We start from the raw sequence: 21,526 nt of genomic DNA on the forward strand, positions 1-21,526 counted from the left end.
AAATACCTCCGCGACCTTTTTAGTACCCATGAACGTATTTTATTAGTTGTCTCACAGTGCGGGTATTAAATGATTTCGAAAAAGGTATTTTGGAAATATAAGGTATATAATGAAACCTTTTAGAGTTTCTGCGCTTCTGCTGGTATGTTATCGTACCCTGGAAGTAGAAAAGGACTTAACAGACTCCTTTAGAGGGAGATTTTAGTTCCGGCGTGCTGATTATAATTAACACTACTAAAGTAAAATACATGATATAATACTTCAAGCCCAAATTCTCTAACACTAACTGTTTACTTCACCAGTAGCACTAGTAATGACAGCGTAGAAGAAATCTCTGTTGGAATATTATTAATAACCATAAAGAATAGGTTCGGTAGGGTAGAATAGGGTAGTGGTTTTCTACCCGAGATTTCAATTTCAATCTCAAGTTTCCTAGCTAGTGGTTTTTCTTAAATATATAATTACATATAATTAACATTAATTATTTTCTTTGACAGCTATGTACACTAGCATACGTTACATCATTTAAAGGCAATACAATTATGATATAAGTCTTACATAGTTAATATAAAGGTTTGAATCCGAGCTTACGCCTTCAGTCGCCATTCAGAAAATATCCATGTATATGTGACCCTGAATTACCTTTACACTATAACAGTATCACACCTTCCTTAACAAGGGGAAGCTAAATATAGTATCGGGAAATGTAGAGTGGTTAATCCCTTGCTTACTATGCGAACTCTCACGACCCCGCAAGCCTATGGCGCAGACACTTAAAGGCGAGATGGAAACCAAAATTTTTTCCCTCATCCCGTAAGCCCACAACACAGACACTAAAAGTTGAGATGGAAGGAAAATATTACTCTCGTGTCTTTCAGTCTCATTTGCATCGAAGTGGTGTATTGCTTACCATGTCTGAAAATGATTCAAGCCCGCGGTAATAAAGGAAAGTTTACCAGTTTCAAATGTGGCGCAAATATTTTTGATGGCGCGAAAGTATAATTTACACTGTTAAAAAAAAAGGTATTTTGAAGGTACTAGAAAATACCCCCGGGACCTTTTTAGTACCCATGAACGTATTTTATTAGTTGTCTCACAGTGCGGGTATTAAATGATTTCGAAAAAGGTATTTCGGGAAAATAAGGTATGTAATGAAACCTTTTAGAGTTTCAGCGCTTCTGGCGGTATTTTATCGTACCCTGGATGTAGAAAAGGACTTAACAGATCCCTTTAGAGGGATTTTTTAGCTCCGGTCTGCTGATTATTTCTAACACTACTAGAGTAAAGTATAATACATGATATAATACTTCTAGTCCAAATTCTCTAACACTGCTCACTTCACCATTAGCACTAGTAATGACAGCGCAGAAGGAATCGCTGTTGGAATATTATATATAAGCATAAAGAAAAGTTTCGGTTAGGTTTAGTTTTAGGTCTTCCACCTAATAGGGTAGTGGTTTTCTACCCGAGATTTAAATTTCAATCGCAAGCATCCTTGCTAGTGGTTTTTCTTAAATATTTAAATAGATATAATTAATACTAATTATTTTCTTCTACAGTTATGTACATTAGCATACGTTACATCATTTAAATTTCGTACAATTATAATATAAGGTATACATAATTAATATAAAGGTTTGAATCCGAGCGTACGTCTTCAGTCGCCATTCAGAAAATATCCATGTATATGTGACCCTCAATTACTATTTTGATGTAACAGTGCCACACCTTCCTTAACAAGGGGTAAGCAAAACTTGGGCAAATCTATAGCGGTTGATCCCTTGCTTACTTTCATGATCCTGTAAGCCTACAGCACAGACACTAAAAGGCGAGATGGATGACAAAAATTTACACTCGTGCTGCGAGCCTACAGACACTAAAAGGCGAGAAGGAAGGGAAAATTTAACCCTCGCGTCTTTCCGTCTCAGTAACATAGAAGTGGTCTATTGCTTACCTTGTCTAAGAATGATTCAAGCCCGTGGTAATTAAGGAAAAGCTTACCAGTTTCAAATGTGCCGCCTATATTTCTGATGGCGCGAAAATATAATTTAGTTCTGTTTGTGGGTTTTATTTGACACCTAATTCGGTATCTCAAAATACCTTTAAAAGTATATTTTCGAACCTTTCTGAGTATTAACAGGTACCCCTTTCGGTAATAAGGAGTACCTTTCAAAATTTTAAAGTATTATTCTGACCTTTGTTGCCTTGTTCGGGTTTAAATGATACCTATTTCGGTATCACAAAATACCTTGATAAAGAGGTATTTTAGAGTACCTTTACACAACGGTATTTTGTAGTACCTTTATAGGTACGTCTGGGGATGCATCGAAAAATTCCTTTAAAGGTTCTAGACAGTACGGTTATTTTTTACAGTGTAGACCTGTTTGTGGGTTTTATTTGACACCTAATTCGGTAGCACAAAATACCTTTAGAAGTATATTATCGAACCTTTTTGAGTGTTAACAGGTACCCTTTTCGGTAATAAGGAGTACCTTTCACAATTTGAAAGTTTTATTCCGACCTTTGTTGAGGTTTAAATGATACCCATTACGGGATCACAAAATACCTTGTAGTCCTCAAAAGTACCTTCTTCAAGAGGTATTTCATAGTACCCTTACACAACGGTATTTTGTAGTACCTATATAGGTACGTCTGGGGATGCATTGAAAAATACCTTTAAAGGTACTAGACAGTACGGTTATTTTTTACAGTGTTGTATTATGATTTATAAAATCAGTTTGGGTTCCAATACTGTTCACGCTGTTTAATTGGGTCGTTTGACATGCTAAGTAAAAGTTGTCTCGGATTACACATTTAAATAAAATCTAACTACGAATATTTTAATACCTTTATGCCGATTGCTGGGAAAAGCTTGAATGCCAACACTTTTGCCAAGATTATAAACTTGGATATATTTGTCTTTACCTACCGTATTTCTCTGCAATAACTTATCGCTCTGCGGTTCATCTGGGCGGCTAATTGATTCTTCACCTTTTGATTTTGAATATAATTTTTCAAGGCCGAAAGCGCGACTTCGGTGTGGCATAGGGCTTGTTGCACAGATTTTTTTTACGGGCAAAGGTCTCTGAAGTGGTTCTGCACTGCCACTGCAGCCTGCAGAAAGTTCTTTGGGTTTCTCAATGAAAGAATCGGAAGGAAAAATAGTTGGTATTGCCGACGTAATTAAACGTGACTTTTTCTTCTTTCCCAAGGTTTTTACAACGTCTGGATTATATTCAAAACATTCATTTGTAAAGTGAGCTGAACATACGAGAGATCTAGCTTTCGGTTCCCAGTTTGGTCTATCAATATTTTTTAACCATTTTTCTGCTAAAGAAGGGTCTTTAGGAAATATGTGAAACGAAATATCCTTATTTAAGTTGTTGTTTTTACAACGTGGAACTACGCAAATCGTACTCGGTTTAGACATTTTTTATATCTATTTTATATTTAGTTCAGTTACCCAGAAACCAGAAAGTACAGTAGTACACGCTACAAACAAGCAAAAGTTTAACGCGGTAAAATAAGTAGCAGACGTCACGTAACCTCAACCACGAGTCGACTCCAAAGAGTCCAAACGCTTCGCGCCTAGAGAGTCCGGACTACCGTTTTCGCATAGAGCCAAGATTAAGGCTCCATGGTTTTTCCCGCGCTTATTCAGTTGACGTCAAAAAACAAGCTGGTAAGGCAACACTGTTAAAAAAAAAGGTATTTTGAAGGTACTAGAAAATACCCCCGGGACCTTTTTAGTACCCATGAACGTATTTTATTAGTTGTCTCACAGTGCGGGTATTAAATGATTTCGAAAAAGGTATTTCGGGAAAATAAGGTATGTAATGAAACCTTTTAGAGTTTCAGCGCTTCTGGCGGTATTTTATCGTACCCTGGATGTAGAAAAGGACTTAACAGATCCCTTTAGAGGGATTTTTTAGCTCCGGTCTGCTGATTATTTCTAACACTACTAGAGTAAAGTATAATACATGATATAATACTTCTAGTCCAAATTCTCTAACACTGCTCACTTCACCATTAGCACTAGTAATGACAGCGCAGAAGGAATCGCTGTTGGAATATTATATATAAGCATAAAGAAAAGTTTCGGTTAGGTTTAGTTTTAGGTCTTCCACCTAATAGGGTAGTGGTTTTCTACCCGAGATTTAAATTTCAATCGCAAGCATCCTTGCTAGTGGTTTTTCTTAAATATTTAAATAGATATAATTAATACTAATTATTTTCTTCTACAGTTATGTACATTAGCATACGTTACATCATTTAAATTTCGTACAATTATAATATAAGGTATACATAATTAATATAAAGGTTTGAATCCGAGCGTACGTCTTCAGTCGCCATTCAGAAAATATCCATGTATATGTGACCCTCAATTACTATTTTGATGTAACAGTGCCACACCTTCCTTAACAAGGGGTAAGCAAAACTTGGGCAAATCTATAGCGGTTGATCCCTTGCTTACTTTCATGATCCTGTAAGCCTACAGCACAGACACTAAAAGGCGAGATGGATGACAAAAATTTACACTCGTGCTGCGAGCCTACAGACACTAAAAGGCGAGAAGGAAGGGAAAATTTAACCCTCGCGTCTTTCCGTCTCAGTAACATAGAAGTGGTCTATTGCTTACCTTGTCTAAGAATGATTCAAGCCCGTGGTAATTAAGGAAAAGCTTACCAGTTTCAAATGTGCCGCCTATATTTCTGATGGCGCGAAAATATAATTTAGTTCTGTTTGTGGGTTTTATTTGACACCTAATTCGGTATCTCAAAATACCTTTAAAAGTATATTTTCGAACCTTTCTGAGTATTGACAGGTACCCCTTTCGGTAATAAGGAGTACCTTTCAAAATTTTAAAGTATTATTCTGACCTTTGTTGCCTTGTTCGGGTTTAAATGATACCTATTTCGGTATCACAAAATACCTTGATAAAGAGGTATTTTAGAGTACCTTTACACAACGGTATTTTGTAGTACCTTTATAGGTACGTCTGGGGATGCATCGAAAAATTCCTTTAAAGGTTCTAGACAGTACGGTTATTTTTTACAGTGAAGAGTATAGGTATGGAAAAATTCAGTTTTGACGATTTTTAAATTGATTTTAAGTATAGAATTAATTGTTAAATTATTTTAAAAAGTTGATTTTTATAAATTAGAGACTCGAAAGTGTAACTTTAGACCTTTTAAGATATAAAATAAGATATGAAATTAAAGCTGCCTATACCCTTTAAGGATATAGGTTTATGAATAGAATTAAGACTTGGTTAAGCAAGTGCGATATGGTCTAGTGGCTAGGATAACTAGATCTCACCCAGAAGGTCAGGGTTCGATTCCCGGTATCGGAGACGGTGCTTTGTACCGCTTTTAAAGAATATATTTAAAGACACATTTATAGGAATAATATTTAGGGTTGTTCCAACCAGTCCGATATGGCCTAGCGGCTAGGATATCTTGCTTTAACCCAGAAGGCCCGGGTTCGATTCCCGGTATCGGAGACGGTGCTTTGTACAGCTTTTAAAGAATAAATTTGAAGACACATTTATAGGAATAATATCTAGGGTATCTCAAACCAGTCCAATATGGTCTAGTGTCTAGGATATCTGGCTTTAACCCAGAAGGTCCGGGTTCGATTCCCGGTATCGGAGCGAGTGCATTTGTACCGCTTTTGAAGAATACACTTAAAGACACATGTATGGGAATAATATTTAGGGTTGCTCCAACCAGTCAGATATGGTCTAGTGGCTAGGATATCTGGGTCTCACCCAGAAGGCCCGGGTTCGATTCCCGGTATCGGAGCGAGTGCTTTTGTACCGCTTTTCAAGAATAGACTTAAGGATATAGGTTTATGAATAGAATTAAGACTTGGTTAAGCAAGTGCGATATGGTCTAGTGGCTAGGATAACTAGATCTCACCCAGAAGGTCAGGGTTCGATTCCCGGTATCGGAGACGGTGCTTTGTACCGCTTTTAAAGAATATATTTAAAGACACATTTATAGGAATAATATCTAGGGTTGCTCAAACCAGTCCGATATGGTCTAGTGTCTAGGATATCTGGCTTTAACCCAGAAGGCCCGGGTTCGGTTCCCGGTATCGGAGCGAGTTCTTTTGTACCGCATTTAAAGAATAAACTTAAAGACACATTTATAGGAATAATATTTAGGGTTTTGTCAACTAGTCCGATATGGTCTAGTGGCTAGGATGTCTTGCTTTCACACAGAATTCATGGGTTCTATTCACGGTATAGGAGACGGTGCTTTTGTACCGCTTTTGAAGAATAGACTTAAGGATATAGGTTTATGAATAGAATTAAGACTTGTTTGAGCAAGTACGATATGGTCTAGTGGCTATTATATCTGGCTCTCACCCAGAAGGTCAGGGTTCGATTCCCGGTATCGGAGCGAGTGCTTTTGTACCGGTTTTGAAGAATAGACTTAAGGATATAGGTTTATGAATAGAATTAAGACTTGGTTGAGCAAGTCAGATATGGTCTAGTGGGTAGGATACCTGGCTTTCACCCAAAAGGCAAGGGTTCGATGCCCTGTATCGGAGACTTTGCTTTGTACAGGTTTTAAAGAATAAATTTAAAGACACATTTATAGGAATAATATCTAGGGTTGCTCAAACCAGTCCGATATAGTCTAGTGGCTAGGATATCTGGCTCTCACCCAGAAGGCCCGGGTTCGATTCCCGGTATCGGATCGACTGCATTTGTACCGCTTTTGAAGAATAAACTTAAAGACACATTTATAGGAATTCTAGGAGAGCGATAGCTCTCTTAGATAAGACTTCATACCGACTTTAATGTATAAGGATGGTTTTTTGATTGGTTATAACTTTCTTTGTATCGTATTAACTGCTTTGAAAAAATTCCACAGAACTACAATTCGGGCCCTCAATATGTGGTTAAAATTTCAAGAAGATCCACCCATTAGTTTATTGTATAAAAAATAAAGTTGCTAAGGGTGGTTTTTATTTCCATAAAATTAATCAGCCCTTTTGGTGAAAAAGTTAAATTTTCCCATAGAAATAACATGGAGTTTTTTTCAAATTTAGCCATTTTGTCGCCACCCTTTTGAAATTAAATATTCGTTTGTTACGTTTGGGAACGGTTTTATATCAAACTTTAAACCTTTTTGTAGGACCATTTTTAAGGTTTTTGAGAAAAATTAATTTTAAGTATGTTTAATTTTAAATTTTAAAAACTACCCCAATCTGCGATATTTTAGCATGGATACGCTGTTTTATTGGTAAATATCAGCGCGACCAATATTGGCCTTTTTTACGTATAGTTGCGTCATAATAATCCCTTTGTTTTTTCTTAATGCCTTTTGGTTGAAATGGCCTATCGATAGTGAGATAAGACTGCTTTATTATTGCCGCCGTGACAAATTACCCCGTTTGTGGCCGCCATTTTTTTTAAGGGGAAAAAAATTTGAGAGCGGGTCCTTTTTCGTTGCCATTTTCATATTTTTTGAGGATTTGCTCATGGATGGATTTTAAATATAATATAAAGTAGGTTTCAAGCTTTAATATCAGCCTAATTTCATAATTTTCCACCTTTTTATTGTCCCACAATCTATTTCTAAACTTGGCACTTTCTTTAAGGCCTTAAAATTGCGCTAAGCCTTGGCTTACCGTTAATTTTTGCCATTTATAAAAATGTTTACCTCTTGTTGTTACTTCGCCTTCTCGTATCGTCGTATTTTTAAAATTTAGACTTTGTTTTCTTAAATATTACCTAATTGTACAAAATTTCAATATTATAATTGCCTAAAACGTCTGTTTTAACGAATTCAATGTTTTTTGTTGAAGGTACGCGCCTTGCATTTGAATTTCGTTCCCTCGAAACTACCCCCTTTAAGAGACCCGCCGCCGGAGGCTTTTTCTTTTACGCCCTCTCGGTCGCTCGTTCAGCCCCGAAAAGTGACTCTGTTATTTACCAAAAATGTATGCGGTCAGTGTGTTGTTTTTGCATTTTAATGCTTCTAATCGTGGTGCACGTCGAGGTTTACGAATCCAACGTGTGTTGCGTAATGAAAATCAAGGGTGGATACTATATGATCTAATGATCTATGCTTTAAAAGGAATTTGACGGCGACAGTCATGCAAAAACGGTGTTAGGCCTTGCCAAAAGTTGACTAAGCTATAGTGAGCCTTGTCAGTCAATGATATAAGAAATTGACCCTCGGATATCCTCTGACTAGGAGATGGTTATAAAGTTACTAACTCTCGATTTTGGAGGTAGATACTGTCTAGTGACACTTAAAGTAACGACTTAATCTTATAAACAGACTAACATCATAAGCCCATATCGTAAATTCACCGATGTTGATATCTAAGCTTACTTGAAATACCAATACCAATTTTTTTAACTCAATGAATCTTAAATATCAACATCAAAAATTATCTTCTGAAAGAGATATCTACTTATATTCCATTCAAATTTCTCGCAACATTTCAAATTAACGAATAGAAATGTGCAAATGAAGTTCTAACTGATTAATTGGGCAAATTGCTATATTGGTCACCATTACCGATCGCAGATAGATTTGCGCCCTTCAGTAGTGTTTATTATGCTTGTGAAATGGTAAGCGAAATCTGGGATTAAAGTTTAAAATAGACATGAGCAAAAAGGGCTTTATTCATATCAACTCGATTACCGAATATCTAAATTTGACTAAAATTAACAAAATATTCTATTCATGGTTAAAAATCTTGTTTGAAGCAGCAAGCCATCTAATCCTTATTTACATTCTTTTGAAAAAAAAATAATAGGTTGATACCTCTTTCAGTAGATGATTGATTGATATTTCAGTTTCATTGAGTTTAAAAAAAATTAGTTCCACCATTGGTTAATTTTCAATATTGACCAATCGATAATCACAAATTTTAATAACTAAATTACAAAGACCGGTTCAAAACCATATTAGTTTTGAAACGATTAAATTATAATTTTAAACATATATACTAGTTAATTCCTCGTAGGTAATTAGTTTATTTCCTTAGTGAAATTAATGCTGAATATTATATACACAAAGTAAATAATAAATTAACTTCTAAAATTTAAATGTAAAGTGTGTGCATTATTTCCCAATTAATAAAAGATATCCACCTATTTTCATTCAAATTAATTACTAATTTGTGGATAATGGATAGAAAATGTCGAGCTCTAATTGCGATATAGCTAAAATCAATCCCACGGGCTAATTATATTACAATATAACCTTTGCCCTATGTTTACTGTTTTGAATTTTATTTGTAAAATTTAAAACATAAGATAGTATTACAATTTTTTTAATTAAATAATTATTAATAAATTTCAATAAAATAAATACTGGTTAAATACATAACACTACTTTTTATTAAGTTTCTGAAATTATCAGAGCTAAATATCAAAGACACATATTTAATTGCTCTCATTTCGACACAACTGCAACCGTGTAGATTCATTCATTTAATAACATTTCTCATTTCTAATTATTTAAATTCAAAGGGCTGTATTAACTTTTAAAGGTGAAAACCCAGCTGACTTAGAAGTAAAAAAATACCAGGCTGCCAGGCTGTCTCTAACACAACAGAGTTGGCCATTCTCGCTTATGAGAAATGAATCCTTGTCATATGCATCAGAGTCCTGCACGGGCCGGGCTCAAGCCCGGTCCGGCCCGATCGGGTCGGGCCGAGCCGGGCTTTCCACTTTTGAATATTGTATCGGGCCGGGCCGGGTCGGGCTTTTAAAATTTTGGAAATTAACGGGCCGTGCCGGGTCGGGCTTTTAAAATTTTGGAAATTAACGGGCCGGGCCGGGCTTTTGTTGATTATCATTTTATCCAAAGTTCAAATAAAAGATAATTTAAATGAGTATAAGCTTCTAAGGACAAATGTAACGAACAATTATCAAAAGAAATGAAAAATACACGACGCTAAAGCAAATATGAATTCATATCATTGATTTTATGTAAAAAAATATAAAAATTACAACTGAACGGGCCGGGCCGGGCCTGTTCAATTCATGCAACGTGTCGGGCCGGACCGGGCCGGGCTTGGTTAATGCACGTAACGGGCCGGGCCGGACCGGGCTGAAAAACCAACTATGTACTCGGACTCGGGCCGGGTTTCGGGCTTATTCAAAATGCTAAAACCGGGCCGGGCTTGGGTCGGGCCTGAAAAACTCGGCCCGTGCAGGTCTCTGATATGCATCTCTGGACTTTAGGAGCTCCAGGACTCCCAACTGAATCAGGGTGGGAAATAGGGATTTTTTTAAAACTAGACATTGGGCCAGCGACCCCCTGCCCAGGAATAAATGAACTGGTCCATGACCATTGACCAGGGCGCGGCGTCTGCTAAACTAAAGAAGTGGGTAATTAAAATAGTTGAGATAATGTCTGGACCCTGGTTACCCTAGAATTTCCTTAGTGGTCCTGTGGACCACTGCTCACCCTCCGATTTAATTTTTAAACTGGTCATTTTCCCTGTGCCACCGCCTTATTCTAGGAGAGCGGTAGCTCTCTTAGATAAGACTTTTTGCAACGCTGAACTGAAGATTTCTTTTGACCGGACCATAGCCTACTCGATCACGCGCAACACGTCGCAAGCTGCTTGCGCTATAGCGCGAGTCAGGGTGGGAAATAAGGATTTTTTTAAACTGGACATTAGGCCAGAGACCCTCCTGACTTGGAATAAATAAACTGGTCCGTGACCATTGGCCAGAGCACGTCGTCTGCTAAGCTAAGGAAGTGGATAATTAAAATATTAGAATTTTAATGTGTGGACTTTGGTTACCCTTGAATTTTTTAGTAGTCTCGTGGACCACTGACCCCCCTCCGATTTAATTTTTGAACTGTACCAGGCAATTTTTAAACTCGTCATTTGCCCTGTGTTACCGCCTTATTTCCCACGCTGGCGCGAGTTGCTTTGCGTTGTCGAGTGCGTAATGGAGCGCGCTATGCCTGGAGCCCAGCCATGGAAATAAGGTTTTTTTTTCAACTAGTCCTCGGGACCAGCGACCCCGACATCAACAATATTCAAACTGGTCCCTAAGACCAGTTACCCCTGTGCGATTTATTTTACTACTGGTCCCACTTTAAAATTATTTATAAATATAAAATTACATGGTCCCAAATCATTTTTAACAATTTTATTTAGCCATCTTTGACTACATTATCGTACGAAAGCCAAAAGATTATCGATTTTCAACCAAAATTATCCTACGCTCCGAGCGCCTTCAAAATAGTGGTGTTCTGATTGACCTTGTATTTATACTAAAATCGGTACAAATTACAAGGGTCCTGAAGGAGATGGACAAATAACGTCTCCAAACGTTTCTCTCATCTTGCCTTTGGACTTAAAACATGAATAATTTCATCCTATTTCACCTTTTTCTTCTTCTAGCGAGCCTTTTGTGCCCAGATTAGTTAGATTTCCCGCTAAATTATCGTACGCCGAAGCCGAATTATCGAATTTAGCGTACTAGTACAGAGTCATAACTATCGTACGCTTCGAAAAAACTCTTAGAATTATCGCATTGTACTATAATTATCGTACGTCTGGCAACGCTGTACTTATTAGTACTACCTGACACTACGACTAGGAGTAGAGATATTTAGGAAATAAGATTAAGACTCCTTGCAATGTGAAAGGAGTCGAAATTTGACGAAAACCTTCAATTAATAAACTGGTCCCCTTTCAATATTTATCAAAAATTAGAATTAATAAACAAGTCCCTAGGACTCGTGACCCTCGGTTTTTGAATAAAAAAACTAGTCTGAGTAATTAATAAAGTGGTTTTGGACCTGTAAACCTGTGTTATTTCCATGGCTGATTTAGGGTTGTTCCAACCAGTCCGATATGGTCTAGTGGCTAGGATATCTGGCTTTCACCCAGAAGGCCCGGGTTCGATTCCCGGTATCGGAGCGACTGCATTTGTACCGCTTTTGAAGAATAAACTTAAAGACACATTTATAGGAATAATATTTAGGGTTGTTCCAACCAGTCCGATATGGTCTAGTGGCTAGGATATCTGGCTCTCACCCAGAAGGCCCGGGTTCGATTCCCGATATCGGAGACGGTGCTTTAAACCGGTTTTAAAGAATAAATTTAAAGATACATTTATAGGAATAATATCTAGGGTTGCTCAAACCAGTCCGATATGGTCTAATGGCTAGGATATCTGGCTTTCACCCAAAAGCACGGGTTCGATTCCCGGTATCGGAGACTAAGCGTTTGCACAAGTTTTCAAGAATGAACTTAAAGACACATTTTAAGTTATAATATTTAGGGTTGTTAGAAACAGTCCGAAATAAAAAAACTAGTCTGAGTAATTAATAAAGTGGTTTTGGACCTGTAAACCTGTGTTATTTCCATGGCTGCTGGAGTCCCAACCCCCGTTACTTACTACCAAAATACCCACTAGCATAGCCCACTCGATCACGCTCTCTTTTCCTCGGCTACATATTTTGAAGAGGGCACTTTTTAGGCGTATTTATTAACAATCTTGGATCACCTTTGTGGACTTTTAGGGTAGCCCTTATAAATTGAGTCTTCATTGCCCTGACTATATTGTGCTTAAGGTTTATAAGCTTAATATCAAACAGACGTTAGTTAATGCTACAAAAAAGTTCGAAATTGATAATCTCGGATCGTCTTTGAGAAGTTTTAAGGATATCCGAATTTCATATTGGGCTTATGAAAAGTTTGAGCTAAAGGTTAAACAGACATAAATCAGCGTTTTAAAAAATTGTGTAAAACTGTCAATTTGGTCCTATTTGTGGAACTTTTAGGGGAGCGCCTCGCGTTTCAATAAAGGGCTGTAAAAAATTGTATTATGTTAATTACAATAAGAATACAAACTTTCAATGAGTTACGTTTTTATTTTTTGGAGTATCATTATAAATAAATGACTGATTGAGCTAAAGTTACGGTCCCCTTTTTATATGTTTCTGCTTAGTGTAGATTTTGAAAATGTAAAACAGTTTCTTAACAATCTTAATTAAAATGAAGACTGAAGGAGCAGATATTAAACAAAAATGTCTTGATTAGAATCAAGTCCTAAAAAGTATCGATAAGACTGAGGTTATCACTTGTCTGAAGGATCAGATATTAATTTTTCTTTTTAATTGAAACTTAAAGGCATGCTTAAGAAAAAGCAACGTTCCATTACCGTTTTCCGTTGAAATAACTTATTTTCCAGGTAATCAATTTCAAAAATTTACTTATCTCGGGATTTCGGGCACAATTCCATTCCCCCAAAACATTTTATCATTACATTAATTACTTTTGAGAGATAACGTGTCAAAATAAGCTTTAAAACAATAAAAAACTGAATGAGCGGTCTGTTTAGCCATGACCAAAACCTTCAAATCAGTGTTGCTAATGTTAGAAAGTGGATGTTCCCACTTGCATTTTAAAAATTTGCCGCATTTCCCACACCCCCTTTTTTACAGTCATATTTATCTGGACTATTTTATCATACTAAGTTTAATATGGAATATCACTCCGCATGGCTTTGACAATATGTACAAATGCTATAAAGCTTTAAAATTCTCAAAATATCCTTTTTTTTCAGTGCCAAACTTAAAATCACCGAATTTATTTCAAAATGTCGCTTGAAATACACCGTTCCATTAATGGGGGTAGGAAAACCGTAATAGTCGACAAAGACCAAATAAAAATATCTAAATGGACTAGTCAAGCTTTCACTATTTTGTGGATTTTACATTTAGTTGGACGGGCAGGCTGGTAACGTGCACCGCGTTTCGGCTATCGGCTATGCCTTGGCTTCCTCTCCTGATTCCCGAAGCCGGCTATCACTCGTAGCAATAGCCATAGCCCACTCGATCACGCGCATCACGACGCAAGCTGCTCGCGTTATATTAAATATAAATTAATTTATGGTATAGCGCAAGCGCGGATCGAGTGGGCTATACTTTGGCTAGATAAACGTGTTCGCAACTTTAAAGACCAAGTCTAAATCAGTGCTTATAATCATGGAGATCGGTTTCCTATCAGAAACCGCACTAAAGGCCTGGCAGCCCGGTTGTATGAAAGCCCTACTTTTCCGAATAGAGTGGGGGAAATCAATTTATGGCATAAATGGAACTGAGTATTATTAAACCGGATAAAATTTTCGAAAATGCACTAATTTTAACTGTGCAGTTAAAATTAGTGCATTTTTGAAAATTTTGCACTATTAACCCTTGAACAGGAAAATTCCGACATTTGATTGATTTCGGAAAAATATTACTTTTTCCCCACAGAGCCTAAAACCAAACCTAAATCTCCCACGATGTGAGAAATTACCCACACATTGGCAACACTGCTTTAAAAACTTACAACAAGCACACTTTCGAGACATGTTCTGAACAAATTAGTGCTTAACCCTCTAATAGTACGACCACGGAGAATTGATGTAAACTGCAGTTGAAATATATTCATGTGCGACCTGCGGCACTGAATGGTCTCTAACCATTGTTTGAAACTAGAGAGAGAAATAGTGAGCAGCATTAATCATGTCCTGAGCTATGAGAATGAACAGTATGACTGTTGACTGAAGTACACTAGACATTACATCATTTTGCATAACCACGAGTAAAAATCTAACTGTCCCTACTTAATTTTCCGCCATTGTTTTAAAACATATCCACTGCGAAGCATGCCGGGCACAAATGAGGGAACCTTTTAAAACTCAATGTCATACATGTACTCTCTCAAAAGTAATTAATGTAATGATAAAATGTTTTGGGGGAATGGAATTGTGCCCGAAAACCCGAGATAAGTAAATTTTTGAAATTGATTACCTGTAAAATAAGTTATTTCAACGGAAAACTGTAATGGAAAGTTGTTTTTTTTCTTAAGCATGCCTTTAAGTTTCAATTAAAAAGAAAAATTAATATCTGATCCTTCAGACAAGTGATAACCTCAGTCTTATCGATACTTTTTAGGACTTGATTCTAATCAAGACATTTTTGATTAATTACTCATGCCCTCCTAAAGACTATTCCATTATTGGCATGGGTGAAGAGAGCTGCACAAGGCGAAGGGGTGTCAAGAAGCACCGCTAGAGGCAGTGCGAGTTGGCTAGCCTCCCGTATGTAGTGAACTCTGGCTCCGTCTGACTTTGGTTTGTCTACAAGTAATTACAGGAATATTCTATAGTCGCGCTAAAAGGATTTTACTTTGCTCCAACATAAGGGTGTTATTTCGCAGGATATGCCTAAAAACCATAACGAACCGCTTTTCAAATGTTCCTCTTTGAATCCGTGAGTATACAGGGTGTTTCTGGAAAGTCTGGCACAAATTAACAGGCATGTTCCTTGGGTCAAAAGGAGTCCGAAAGGTCCTATGACGTTTTTGGGTAAAGCGCTTCGTTGCGACGGTATGGGCTCTCAAAAGTAGGCCGAAAAACATGGAGATTTTGCAGAATTATAGCACTAGTATTGTGGTTTTGACCCAATTGTTTTCGATTATTGAGCATAAGGCAATAATCGAAATAAGTTCAAACCTAGTGGAAGACCCTGAACGTGTTTAACGGCCAAAAGCGTTAATCCCTTTGTTTTTATTAATGATTGTAATTAAAGGTAAGGAAAGTATCTCAGATATCGGTTACTTGTTTGTTCAGATGTACTGGTAACTGACCAGTCTTTTATTCTTTTTTTTCAATTAGACACATTAGTTTTACAATAATTCGAATGAACCCCTTAAATTTTACAATAATTCGAATGAACCCCTTAAATTTTACAATAATTCGAATGAACCCCTTAAATTTTACAATAATTCGAATGAACCCCTTAAATTTTACAATAATTCGAATGAACCCCTTAAATTTTACAATAATTCGAATGAACCCCTGAAATTTTACAATAATTCGAATGAACCCCTTAAATTTTACAATAATTCGAATGAACCCCTTAAATTTTACAATAAATCGAATGAACCCCTCAAATTTTACAATAATTCGAATGAACCCCTTAAATTTTACAATAATTCGAATAAACCTCTTAAATTTTACAATAATTCGAATGAACTCCATTACATTTACAATAATTCGAATCGAACCCCATTACTTATACAATAATTCTAATGAACCTCATTACTTTTACAATAATTCGAATCGAACCCCATTACTTTTACAATAATTCGAATCGAACCCCATTACTTTTACAATAATTCGAATGAGACCCAATTACATTGTTCTACAAAAATTTTTCAAAATGGGCACCATCAACGTTTAAGAAAACATGCGCGCGTCGTTTGAAAGATTCACGAACACGTTCGAAGCTTTCTGGTGTGTTACGGATGCTATCACATCCATCAATTATCCTTTGTCGTAAGCCTTCGACATCGCGAACTTCACTTCGGTATACCAAGTCCTTGAGATGGCCCCAAAAAAAATCGCATGGGTTGATATCGGGAGATCTTGCTGGCCACGCAACAGTTCCGCCTCGACCTATCCACCTCCGGGGAAACGCGACATCAAGATATGCTCTAACTTGAAGACTAAAATGGGGCGGTGTGCCATCGTGCCAGAACCACATTATTTGTCGCAGTCGTAACGGTGCGTCTTTTGACAGTTTTCGAAGATGATCCAACCACCAGTACCAGGAACGTCGGGCGGCAATTGGGCGTTAACCATGTACTCGTCTGGAAAATCCTTCAAGGACATCAGTTCCACCCATACCATTTTCAAAAGGTACAATCTTTAAACGAAGCTGATTATCCGAGACGGGCCGATTTCTGCCAGTGGTTTGTGGCACGGGTAAATGACTTAGACTTTCCGCGTACTTTGCTAGTTTCCGACTAGGCCAATTTCTCGCGTCACGGGATACTTAATTTACATAACTATCACGAGTGCACGCCAAAACCCGCACGCGACCACTGTCATGAAACATCAACTTCAGTTTAGTTTGAAAGTCTGGTGCGGAATTGTAGGAGATAATTTAATTGGACCTTACTTTTTGTAACCGAGGCTAAATGGGGAGGCGTAATTGACCTTTCTGCGTGACAATTTACCGGAGCTTTTAGAAGACGTACCGTTACGACTGCGACAAATAATGTGGTTCATGCACGATGGCACACCGCCCCATATTAGTCTTCAAGTTAGAGCATATCTTGATGTCGCGTTTCCCCGGAGGTGGATAGGTCGAGGCGGAACTGTTGCGTGGCCAGCAAGATCTCCCGATCTCAACCCATGCGATTTTTTCTTTGGGGCCATCTCAAGGACTTGGTATACCGAAGTGAAGTTCGCGATGTCGAAGACTTACGACAAAGGATAATTGATGGATGTGATACCATCCGTAACACGCCAGAAATCTTCGAACGTGTTCGTGAATCTTTCAAACGACGCGCCGAAGTTTGCTTAAACGTTTATGGTGCCCATTTTGAACAATTTTTGTAGAAATATGTAATTGGGTTTCATTCGAATTATTGTAAAAGTAATGGGGTTCATTAGAATTATTGTAAAAGTAATGGGGTTCATTAGAATTATTGTAAAAGTAATGTGGTTCGATTAGAATTATTGTAAATGTAATGGGTTCGATTCGAATTATTGTAAATGTAATGGGTTCGATTCAAATTATTGTAAAATTAATGGAATCGATTCGGTTTATTGTAAATTTTAAGGGGTTTTTTCGATTTATTGTAAAATTTAAGGGGTTCATTTGAATTTTTGTAAAGTAATGTGTCTAATTGAAATAAAGAATAAAAGACTGGTCAGTTACCAGTACATCTGAACAAACGACTAACCGATATCTGAGCTACTTTCCTTACCTTTAATTACAATCATTAATAAAAACAAAGGGATTAACACTTTTGGCCGTTTAGCACGTTCACGGTCTTCCACTAGGTTTGAACTTATTTCGATCATTGCCTTATGCTCAATAATCGAAAACAATTGGGTCAAAACCACAATACTAGTGCTATAATTCTGCAAAATCTCCTTGTTTTTCGGCCTACTTTTGAGAGCCCATAACGTCGCAACGGAGCGCTTTACCCCAAAACGTCATAGGACCTTTCGGACTCCTTTTGACCCAAGGAACATGCCTGTTAATTTGTGCCAGACTTTCCAGAAACACCCTGTATATCAAGAATGAATTTATGCTTAAAGTCGTTCTTGTTTATATTTATAATATTTTAGCTCCAGATAAATTTTTAGGTCAAAAATGAAGCGAACAAGAGTTCCAAATTAATAGAAAGGTGTTTTGTAGTCAGAACCAACCGCACTCGATAAAAATGTTACAATCAAGGCGGATGAATACAAAATGTTTACTCTCAAAGAAAAGGAAGCAGTTTATCAAGTGCAGAGACCTTGATTATAGTAAAACTATTGTATATGGATGAAATTACTATACCTTTATTTATAATTGAATCTAATAATAGTATTGTAAGTTCTATTTCAAAAAACTACTCCATAAAGGTTTTCCTTGCAAAAAACGTTTAATCATTATTGGTTTTTACATGTTATTCCAGCAATTCTTTGTTGCGAGCCTTGTCCGAATTGTGTCGTTGGTATGGGTGGCCGTTGTTCCTTCTAGTACGGCTTTGTTGACCTCGAGGCCGACCGCTCCTGACAGTGGGAAGATCAGGACATTTCCTAATTGTCCTGGAGAGTGACAATGGTAACATTTTTTCCTTGGAATGACATCCTTTTGGGTGCTGATTGGCTCGTCACTTTTGTTAGTGACATCCTTTTGGGTGTTGTTTGACTCATCACTTTTAGTGACATCAATAACTTCATTCTCATGAGATGTGGGATCGTCACTAAGGAGTTTGGAAATTTCCATTTTTACTTTTCGCGCTCTTTAGAGCTGAAAAGTATTGTTCCGACCTCTGCTGGTCGGCTGGCTGGAAATGTTGTGACCTGATGAATTTTGTCATAAATGAACATTTCGAATTTCAAATTTCCCGCGAATTTTCGATTCGAAATTCACCCGTAGTTCACGTTTCACCTCATAGGTGGCGTAACGTATTTAATTTCAATTGAAATTATTTTTCTGTCGGTGCCGGGCCTCGAACCTGCAATGTCCCAATCCATACGAGACGTCAGTGAAGACGCCCGGCCGCGCGCTCTACCACGAAGCCACGCTTGCTTGTAATATAGAGCGAGATAAATTGTAGTCAAGAGAAGAGCAAGGTAGAACGATATGGACCCCCCCCGACCTCCCCGACGCCCGCCACGAGACGAGAGAGAGCTGTCTGACTTTAGATATGGACCCCCCCCCCCACCTCCCCGATGCGCGCCACTGGAAGCTGTCGAATATATATTGTATCGCGCTAGAGGAGGAGAGACAGTTGCTTGCAATTTTTTTGCAATTTATAATTATTATGTATCTTTTTAATCCTAGGCAAGATTAGATTTCTACTTGGGAACTTAAACATTACAATTAATATTATTATATTAATCAAAAAAGAAATTAAAGTTCTCCCCGACAGAAGGCGCGCTAAGCAGAGAGAGTTTTCTAATTTTTTTTGAAGACTCGTCTGCTTAAAAGTTAGGGAGGTTGATTTACTAATAAAATTAAATGTATTAACAAAATGAAACTCGAGTCAGCGTTTTAAAACTATAACTAGTTTGGGACGGAGGTACCATTGCTCACTATTTGTTTTGCAAGTTTAAAATTAAATGATCACTTAACGGAACTGACATAAAATAATAGGTAGATTTTTGCAGAATTAAATTGCAGATTCTTTGCAAAATTAACTAATCATTTTGGCAGTTTCCGCTCTCGCTGGGTTCATCTACTAATAACAGTTACGTAAGTGATAATTATAAAAATAAAATCAACAACTCAAAGATATAAAATGAAATTTATGATCAAATTGAAACTAATTTCAATCAACGACAAACGGAATCTACTAATCATTTTGGCAGTTTCCACTCTCGCTGGGTTAATCTACTAATAACAGTTACGTAATTGATAATTATAGAAATAAAATCAACAATCTCATAAAATCAACAACTCAAAATATAAAATGATATTTATGATCAAAATGAATCTAATTTCAATCAACGACAAACGGAATCAACGTGTTCATCTCTCCATCCACGGAAATATGAAATTTCTACATGAAACATGAAAGTGCTATCAACCTAACAATTTTTAGAAATGTAATTTTAATCAATGAAACATACTCATTTAAAGTTAACTAATTATAAGTCGCTAATTTGATTATTATATTTAAAAAATTATATTATTTAAGTAATAAATTTAACGATGGTGTTGATAGTACCAATAGAGTATTCAAGGATTGATTACGTTAATATCAACGTATCTAACAAAAAGTATTTAATTATAATTTGGAATTTCAATTTAAATTTATACAGTTTTTTAAATGCCCATTGAGATTCAGAGTCTGTCACTGAATGTTGAAGATCTCCAGTCTCTGCCAAGTGATTTAAATTTTCAGACCCTCTCTTTGGGAAAGGGGGAATTAAATTAACGAGACTTACAAACTGACATCATCCTTAAATTAAATAAGGATTATAAATGATAAGTTAATCAAGGTATTGAAGGTTTAATTAACGTTACTTTGAAAGTATCAAATTAAAAATTTACAATTTAAGCTCATCAATAAAAAGAACATTAAGATAATTATTAATAGGCCTTTCCTATTATGGGGGTAGTAAAACTGTACCAGTCCAGAAAGAACATATAATTTTGTTTAAGGATGGTTTAGCAATAATTTCCTATTTTGTCTTCCTTAAACTTTGTATTTTGGCAGCTCTGTTGCCAAGAGTTTTTTGTTAGTTTGGCAACTAGGCCATCGTCACCAAAGCAATGTTTTTTCCTAACCTCAGGCTCATACTCCGAAGTGTGTACCTTATTCTAATGTTAGGAAAGGATTTTAAAATATCCATGCGGTGGCATAACTAGATAAATATCAGCAACAGTTGAAAAACTTTGGCCTAACTTTTAGGGTGGTCTGCTACAGTATAAGGTACAATTCGTTCAGTAATATAAATCGGTTACATAATAATAAAAATATAAATTTAAATAAGATTTGCAAACGCTTCAGAAACTCCCGTTTCTCGGACCCCGAGTCCCCGTCTCCCCGATACACTAAAGACCGAGGCTTAAACCTCGTAGCTCGCGGCCATCTTTATTGTTTACATCATGGGCTCGTCACTACAGGGTAGGAAATAAGACAGGTTTACAAGTCCCAAACCAGTTTATTAATTGCTCGGACCAGTTTATTTATTCCAAAAGTTGGGGTCAGTGGTATCAGGGAGCACTTTATTAATTATGGTTTTTGGAAAAAATAGACGGTGGGACCAGTTTATAAATTCGGGGTTCCTTCTTAGAATTTTTCTAGCTCAACACATTTTCTACCAATTCTACTCATAGGTAGTTAGTACTCCTTGGCTACAACTTCCCTACAAAAGTTTTGTATTCTATTAACTATTGATCTTGTCTAGCGTCTATTATCTAGAATGAGTCTCTTGTAGTCGACAGTCTAGACCATAGCCAGTACTAGTTGTCAGTAGTCGTATTTCTCAGTAGTGTATGGTCACATTACTAGATTTTGA

At 36.8% G+C, this 21,526-nt stretch overlaps 1 protein-coding gene, 2 long non-coding RNA genes and 3 other non-coding genes across 6 annotated transcripts in view; 5 read left to right on the plus strand and 1 right to left on the minus strand.

Moving 5' to 3' along the window:
- Positions 1-21,526, plus strand: part of LOC149634784 (uncharacterized) — a 333,137-nt gene that overhangs the window by 94,406 nt on the left and 217,205 nt on the right. The window lies entirely within an intron of this gene.
- Positions 120-3,685, minus strand: LOC149634979 (THAP domain-containing protein 3-like). The gene is made up of 5 exons (XM_089850972.1): positions 2,848-3,685; positions 2,710-2,785; positions 1,955-1,959; positions 1,790-1,876; positions 120-157 (listed from the first exon to the last, which is right to left on the minus strand). The coding sequence occupies exons 1-5, from the start codon at positions 3,428-3,430 to the stop codon at positions 120-122; spliced, it is 789 nt and encodes a 262-aa protein (XP_089707098.1). The 5' UTR covers positions 3,431-3,685.
- TRNAE-CUC (transfer RNA glutamic acid (anticodon CUC)) lies at positions 6,637-6,708 on the plus strand. The gene has a single exon. It is a non-coding gene; the product is annotated as a tRNA-Glu (tRNA).
- On the plus strand, positions 11,848-11,919 carry TRNAE-UUC (transfer RNA glutamic acid (anticodon UUC)). The gene has a single exon. It is a non-coding gene; the product is annotated as a tRNA-Glu (tRNA).
- TRNAE-CUC (transfer RNA glutamic acid (anticodon CUC)) lies at positions 11,999-12,070 on the plus strand. Its single transcript has one exon. It is a non-coding gene; the product is annotated as a tRNA-Glu (tRNA).
- On the plus strand, positions 19,337-20,239 carry LOC149634983 (uncharacterized). The gene is made up of 2 exons (XR_016373583.1): positions 19,337-19,581; positions 19,670-20,239. It is a non-coding gene; the product is annotated as an uncharacterized LOC149634983 (long non-coding RNA).

This window comes from Phalangium opilio, unplaced genomic scaffold (assembly GCF_054372755.1).
Source record: "Phalangium opilio isolate 3A_F unplaced genomic scaffold, DU_Popi_V2 ptg000098l_1, whole genome shotgun sequence".
Classification (NCBI taxonomy): Eukaryota; Metazoa; Arthropoda; class Arachnida; order Opiliones; family Phalangiidae; genus Phalangium; species Phalangium opilio.

What these genes read in the sequence shown, in the direction of transcription:
- LOC149634979 (XM_089850972.1), bottom strand. Translation starts at nt 3,430, where the DNA reads ATGTCTAAACCGAGTACGATTTGCGTAGTTCCACGTTGTAAAAACAAC. An exon ending in TCCCAGCAATCGGCATAAAG is followed by an intron (nt 2,786 to 2,847) that starts GTATTAAAATAT and finishes ACTTTTACTTAG; the next exon opens with CATGTCAAACGACCCAATTA. An exon ending in AGGCTTACAGGATCATGAAA is followed by an intron (nt 158 to 1,789) that starts GTAAGCAAGGGA and finishes TTCTACTTCCAG; the next exon opens with GGTACGATAACATACCAGCA.